Source organism: Bos javanicus, chromosome 15 (genome assembly GCF_032452875.1).
Source record: "Bos javanicus breed banteng chromosome 15, ARS-OSU_banteng_1.0, whole genome shotgun sequence".
Lineage (NCBI taxonomy): Eukaryota > Metazoa > Chordata > Mammalia > Artiodactyla > Bovidae > Bos > Bos javanicus.
In genome coordinates, this window is record NC_083882.1 from 44,793,225 (window position 1) to 44,801,193 (window position 7,969).

The following is a 7,969-nucleotide window of genomic DNA, read 5'->3' on the forward strand; positions in this document are numbered from 1 at the left end:
GTTCCTAACAACATAGATTTTCATGTGTGAGTTTTATACCCAGTTTTATAATTTCAATTAAAATTTGTTAATTTGTTAAGTTTTACTCTGACTGTTACTTTTTGGGACCTTTTTGAATTTCCCATCAGTTTAGTTCAGTTCAGTTGCTCAGTCGTGTCTGACTCTGCGATTCCGTGGACTGCAGCAGGCCAGGCTTTCCTGTTCATCACCAACTCCCAGAGCTTACTCAAAGTCATGTCCATTGAGTCAGTGATGCCATCCAACCATCTCATCCTCTGTTGTCTCCTTCACCTCCCACCTTCAATCTTTCTTAGCATCAGGTCTTTTTAAATGAGTCAGTTCTTCACATCAGGTGGCCAGAGTATTAGAGTTTCAGCTTCAGCATCAGTCCTTCCAATAAATATTCAGGACTGATTTCCTTTAGGATTGACTGGTTGGATCTCCTTGCAGTCCAATGGACTCTCAAGAGTCTTCTCCAACACCACAGTTCAAAAGCATCAATTCTTTGGTGCTCAGCTTTCTTTATAGTCCAACTCTCACATCCATACATGACTACTGGAAAAACCATAGCTTTGACTAGATGGACTTTATTGGCAAAGTAATGTCTCTGCTTTTTAATATGCTGTCTAGGTTGGTCATAGCTTTTCTTCCAAGGAACAAGCATCTTTTAATTTCATGGCTGCAGTCACCATCTGCAGTGATTTTGGAGCTCAAAAAATGAATTTCCCATATTACCACCTAATTGACAGTTTCTATATTACTAATATCATTTTCAACATATGAAGTTATTAACAGTCTAGCTTGTAAATCAATTCTGATTAGTCTATGATAATTACTTGGATTAAATATTACTGTCTGAAGCAAGTGGCCTAGTACTTTTGATCTTTAAAGAATCCAAATTATATTGATTGTTTATTCTGGTTGGATGGTGGATAATAGGCTTGTGAAATTTCAAACAGATTGGTTATACCATGTCAGTACATCATGATTTCCCAAAGCTACCCACTGAAAACTCACTATGACTCCTTGCCCTCCAGCATCTTCTTCAGGGTGTTCTTTACTTCTGTGTTCCTCAAGCTATAGATCAGGGGATTGAGCATGGGAATTATAAGACTATAAAACACAGAGACCACTTTGTTGTACTTCCATGAATTCCCTGCTTTAGGTTGCCTTAGGTACATGAAAAATAGTGTGCCATAGAAAATGATGACCACAGTGAGGTGGGAGGCACAGGTAGAAAATGCTTTGCACTTGCCTTCTGAAGACTGGATTTTTATGATGGAAAAGAGGATGCAAATGTAGGAGATGAGGACAGTCAGGAGGGATCCAGTGAGATTCACTGCAGAGAAGATCAAGAGCTGCTTTTCTTTGCTGTGGGTGTCAGAGCAGGAGAGGGCAAGGAGAGGGGGGTCAGCACAATAGAAATGGTGGATGATGTTGGAGTCACAGAAAGACAACTGGAAAGTCAGAACTGTCTGTATCACAGAGTTTAGGAAACCATAGGTATAGACCCCGATCGCCAACTCCTTGCAGACCCTCTGAGTCATAATGGCTGTGTAAATCAAGGGATTGCAGATGGCCATGTAGCGGTCATAGGCCATTGTAGCCAAGAGGAAGCATTCGGTGGTGGCAAAAGCACTGGAGAAGTAGAGCTGGGCAAAACAGCCTGAAAAGGAGATGGTTTTTTTCTTTATCAATAAATTTTTCAGCATCTTGGGGCCAATGGAAGAGGAGTAACAAAGATCAATGAAAGCCAGGTGGCTGAGGAAATAGTACATGGGGGTGTGGAGCCTGGAATCCATCCTGATGAGCAGGATCATGCCAAGGTTTCCCACCGTGGTGATGAGATAAATGACCAGGAACACCACAAAGAGAGGAAGCTGAAGCTCAGGACAGTCTGTGAATCCCATGAGGACAAATTCTGTCACTGTGGTATGGTTGCCTCTTGCCATCTTGTTCTTTCTCTTGCTGAAAAAAAGAAAATATGGCTTCAAAATGATTAGATATTTACAAACAAAAGCTTCTTACCTCTTTGTTCCAGTACAAGATGACCAAAATTTGGGTTCACAATCCCAGTGATTAAGAGCCATCATTTAGCTTTATTCTGCTAAAACAGACGCAGAAATGTCTGAACTCATTCATTTTCTCTTTTGATGGAGATTTACAAATTGACCTGTAAGTGGCACCAAGTTACACTCCCAACAATTTTGTACAAGAATATTGGTTTTCCCACAAACCTGATGCTATGAAATTTTAAACCTTGGCCGCTGTGATGGTAAATATTGGTAACTTGTGTCTCTTGATTTTTATCTTTTCTAGCATCTTTCAACCAATTATTTGCATGTATTTTTTTCTATGCTTGGTAAGTTCAATTCCTTTGCTAACTTTTTATTAAGTTGTTAGCATTCTAAGCATTTTATTTACAGGTCTCTTTCTTTATTAAGGAGATCAGCCATTTGATATATGTATTACAAGTTCTTTTTTTGGCTTGTCCCAGTCCTTCATTATTGGTATGGTAATTTTTCTTTGTGCTGTGTATAGTAAATCTTAAGTGGCTTGATGTCAAATTTATCTTTTGCTTTTAAATTCTGGTCTCTGTGATAGGATTGGCTAAGCCTTCCTAAATTTAAAATTATTAAAATAATAATCTCATTCTATTCTAGAGCTTTATTAGATTTCCTTTTTATATTACAGTGTTTGAATTTCTGGAGTTTAATTTTGATATAAGGAATTAGGTAATCAACTCTTTTTATTTCTCTGAAAAGCTAGCTGGGTGTTCTGATGCCATTTTTTTTGGTGAGAAATCATTTGCCAACTGATTCTGTTGATTTTAAACTTTAGCCTTTTCACAAAGTAAAGCATTCATAAGTACTTGGGTTAATTTTTGCTTCTTTTTATTTGTAGTCTTTTCTAGATCCAGGACTAAACCCTTAAACACAATATTTAAAATCTTGATTTTAATACCTGGTAGCAAATTTTCTGGCTATTCTCACATGTATTTTGTGTGTGTGTGTGTGTGTATGAGGAACTTTGCCGTTATTTTATCAAGTCCCCCTCAAATTAAAAAAAAATTATTTGTACTTAGAATGCTATTGCATTGAATGAGTATTTTGACTTGGAGGGAATTGCTGTCTTTACAACTGAAATCTTCTTTTCTATAATTAAGTTGTGTATTTTATTTATTTAGGACTTTCCTAAATGGAATTTTAAAGTTTTCTTTACACCTTACAGATAAACATCCTGCATATTTCTTTAAAATCTATTCACAGGTATTTTATCCTTTTGTAGCTATTGTAAGTGAAATCTTATTTTTTTTTAACTTTGTGGTTTATTTAACTATTATTTATATATAGGAAAGCTATTGATTTCTGTAAATTAATTTTATAACTGTCTTTCTTAGTATTGTTCCTCATCATTTAAAAATAGTTTTTTAGTCAATTCTCTTGTTTTCTTTACCAATACAAACTCACATAATATGAAAAAGATATGAAATTCCTCCCTCATTTCTGTATACTCTCTCATTCTTCTCTCTCCTCTACTTGTATTGGCCAGTACTTCCAGAACAATGTAAAAAACAGTAGTGATAGTAGTAGCAGTTTTTACCTTTAAACTTCTTAAAGAATGCTTCAGGAATACATAGACAGAGATGACATCCAGTATAACATAACTGGTATTTGAGAAAGACAAGGCATTAAAGAACTACAGATAACTAGTGTGGTTAATAGGCTTTCTAGGAGTAGGCCCACCTTTGACACTGGCAGGACCCAAGGCAAGAAAACCAAATGGAGGCCCACGTATCATGTGCTTAAATATTAAAAGTCAGAAAATAAAGTCAACAAATTAATAAAATACATCTTATCTTTCACTCTTAACAAATACACTTTTATAATAACCTGGAAGGCAGAATTCTTGGGATGCTTGCCTCTCTAAGCTGGAATGAGGTGGCACAAGGAAAATCTGTGTCCAGCCACACATGTGGCTGTGCAAGCCTAGACATGCCAGCCTGCATGAACACCTCTGTTCACACCCTGCAAACAGCCATCCCTTGGCTCCCCTTGAGGCCCACACATGTGAGCATCTGTAGTGAGGTTCACCCTTACTAGGTGATCTGGGAAAGAAACTCCTATGGATTCTGGGAGTAAGCTAGAGGCTGTTTGGGCCAGGAATTTGAAGGTCTTGTTACTTGGATGGTCTTGAAGGAGTGGATAGGATGGACTCTGGGTGGACACATCCCTGTGGCCTTGTCCAGTGGGATATGGTGGAGTAGGAAGAGGCGTAGAGTTGCCCTAAAGAATGGAGCCAAGGCAGGGTCCCTTTTATTTGAATCTAAGGTCTGTGATTGAATGATGAGAAAAATGGCTAGCAACCGGTGCTTGACTGAAATTCTTTTTAAGTCTGAAAGACCAGGATAATAATAACCTAAGAACTGATCATTTAATTTTACCTTGTCTCTTTCCAAGAAGATATAATACAACTTAAATACATACACATCAAAATTAATATCATAGAATTCAAAAGTTGAAACATAATTGAGGGAAAAGGAGAAGCAAAATTTCTCTCTGTATTTACATAACAATGTTACTGAGGGTTGGTACTTTTAACAGAAATAGAATGAGCTAGGAGTGGAGTTGGAGGGAAGGATGTTGAATTCAGTTTGAGGGGATGGGGGCATCTATCGCACTGTCAGAGCTCATGATACTGATTTGGGAGTCATAAGTGGACAGAGGATGCTAAAAGCTGTAGGGACTAATGAGGTCATTCGGGGAAAGAGAAAGGAGGAACAGCAAGGGTTCAAGGACACACCTTTGGAAAGTATATCTTTAAGGGTTAGGAGAGGAGCAGCAATCTTAGGTGTCTTAAGATCTTCAGATCTTATGTCAGAAAATGTCAGAAAATGGTATGGAATCTTTTAAATATGGTAATTTCTGACACACCTGGCTTATGGCAGAGGTAATCTGTTTTGTTGTGGTTTTCTCTCTCTCAATAACAGTCTTAAAACAAACAAAAACCCCTAAGATCTTTAGGCACTGCATATAAACAATCTTAGTAAAATTGTTGTTATTCTGGATTCTGTGCCATCTAAAGGCAGGAAAACATTCTTTTGAATTCATTTCTAGAATTGGTTAAGTCCTCCCACCTCATTTCAATTACTGTGATGGTTCTCACTTCAAACTGAATAATGGAAGGGTTAAATAACCCTGGAGGAAACCAAAAAGCCGGTGGGCAGACTCCAGGTTTATTCAAGAGCTCTTGTGTGATAGAAGGTTTAGATAACATGTTAGCTGTTATAGAAATGATTGCATATTTGCCTCTGAAGATTCAAAGACATGGTTAATGCATTCTATTCTAATTTCTAGATTTTTAAAGTTTTCTTTTCCATTAGCTCAATATTGAATCATTATTTATCCTATGGAGATGCTTGTCTGCATTCCAAAAAATTTCTAATTGGATAGTCTTTCTTAACAGTTTTCAAACCAGTACACTCTCTGATTTTCTTCAAGGGCAATTAAGATTGAGGCTTATAGATAACATTAATGCTTAGTCTATTACTTCTTAGAATATAGAGCTACACCTGATGATAAATTCCAGAAACAAGTATCTAATAATAAATGTTTGACTTGTCATTTTCCACCAAAGAGAAAGTTTATGATCACTTTAAAAAATAAAATACTGAGTATTGTGGTTTGATTACTCTCAAACTGGCTAATAATAACTGATGATTATTTGAATATTTGTAATGTGCTGAGACTGATTTATTTACATTTATTATTCTGTTTAATCAGTAATTGTCATTTCTTCTGTTTTCTTCATGAGGAAATTGATACACAGAAATGTTCATCAGTTTTTCCAAACTTATAAAGTAGATGAGCCAGAATTTGAAACCAGTTAGACTGGTTCAAATTAGGCTGGAATCAAGATGGCTGGGAGAAATATCAATAACATCAGATATGCAGATGACACCACACTTACGGCAGAAAGCGAAGAAGAACTAAAGAGCCTCTTGATGAAAGTGAAAGAGGAGAGTGAAAAAGTTGGCTTAAAGCTCAACATTCAGAAAACTCAGATCATGGCATCTGGTCCCATCACTTCATGGCAAATAGATGGGGAAGCAAGAACTGATGCTTTTGAACTGTGGTGTTGGAGAATACTCTTGAGAGTCCCTTGGACAGCAAGGAGATCCAACCAGTCAATCCTAAAGGAAATCAGTCCTGAATATTTATCGGAAAGACTGATGCTAAAGCTGAAACTCCAATACTCTGGCCACCTGATGTGAAGAATTGACTCATTTGAAAAGACCCTGATGCTGGGAAAGATTGAAGATGGGAGGAGAGGGGGACAACAGAGGATGAGATGGTTGTATGGCATCACTGACTGGATGGACATGAGTTTGAGTAAGATCCGGGAGTTGGTGATGGATAGGGAAGCCTGGTGTGCTGCAGTCCATGGGGTCACAAAGAGTCAGACACTACTGAGCGACTGAACTGAACTGAGGCTGATTCCAGAGCCCTCAGCCTAAACTACACTGCCTCCCCACTTATGATTCCTCAATATTTATATGTTTTTTAATCTTGTTTTTCTTCTTATTATTTTTTTAAATTTAGACTCCTATGAGAAAATTTTAGGTATGGTATGATGAGTTCAGTAATACTTCTTCTTAGTTTGCTCAGACACTTTTAACATTAATTGTTGTGTTTAACTGATACGTTGAAATTTAATGATTCAGAGCATTGTGCTTTTCCTTTCTTTGTTTGAACAATTAAAACAATTAAGAAATATTCTTAACCCCTGGGAAGAGGGGGCACATGAACTACTTTGAGAATCTGACGAAAGCTAAGTATCTCTTCCTAGGAAAGTTTCACTCACATAAAATTTTGCAGGTGATTTCATAGCCTTCATGAGTTTCTCAGGTCCCTGCTAAGGTTTCCTCATAGATTAATACACCAATAAAACCTCCAGCTTTTCCCAGCCAGAGTCAACCAGCCCTTCCCCATTTGCTTCTCTAACAGAAGCAAAACACCCCTGTCCAAAGCCCCATCCTGTCCAGTCCCAGAACTGACACTCTTATCTTGGCTACCTTATAGTTTGTATTACAACAGCCTTGGGAGTGAAGACTACTTACAGGTACCTCTCAGACAATCAGTCGGGATTCCTAATGCCCTGGAAAGGTCCACTTAGAGCATTTCCAATCGGAGGAATGAGCTTCTTCATGTCTGACTGGAAGGCTTGGTTTCTGTGTTCCACATCCACAAACTGTGAGTATTTATAAAGTTAAAGTGTAACGAGTATGTTATCGCCTGTTATTTCACCACTTCCTGGGTACCAAGGGAATTGTTTATACAGAGTTTCTGGGATATATTTTACATTTGATTTAAACTACCTTTGGGAATTAAAATCCTGAGTCATCCTGGTAACTAATGATGACTCAGGCTATGATGCTTTGGTGCACGTTCTCAAGATGACTTCCAAGTCCAGAACTTTTTGTGTGATACTTGGAGATAACCTTCCTGCTCTTGGAAGGACATCTTCAATGGATGGATGGCTTTGAAGCTGTGGCTGGGGTGGGAGCCTAGTGAGGGTTTTATAGGGGACTAAGTAAGGTTATGCAAAGATAGTGTGACTAGGAATCACATATAGGACATTTTCTTTGCTAGCAAAGAAAAGATGGTTTTAGCTAGCATATTTATTTTTCCCCTTTTGTAGTGAAGAGAAAAGCAGTTTTCATTTTTCTTGTTACATATTTTGTGTTGAATCAAATTAAGGAATGAAGTCATATTCAAAACCAATGAAAGTGAAGTGAAATTGTCAGTTGCTCAGTCATGTCTGACTCTTTGCAGCCCATGGACTGTAGCCCGCCAGCTCTGCTATCCATGGAATTCTCCAGCCAAGAACTGGAGTAAGTAGCCATTTCCATCTACAGAAGACATTCGTGACCCAGTGATCAAACCCAGGTCTCTTATGTTGCAGGCAG

At 37.8% G+C, this 7,969-nt stretch overlaps 1 protein-coding gene across 1 annotated transcript; it reads right to left on the bottom strand.

Annotated features, from left to right (window-relative positions):
* Nucleotides 1-1,016: 1,016 nt before the first annotated feature.
* LOC133260942 (olfactory receptor 5M5-like) lies at nt 1,017-1,952 on the bottom strand. Its single transcript, XM_061439568.1, has one exon. The coding sequence runs from the start codon at nt 1,950-1,952 to the stop codon at nt 1,017-1,019; it is 936 nt and encodes a 311-aa protein (XP_061295552.1).
* Between the last annotated feature and the right edge of the window lie 6,017 nt (nt 1,953-7,969).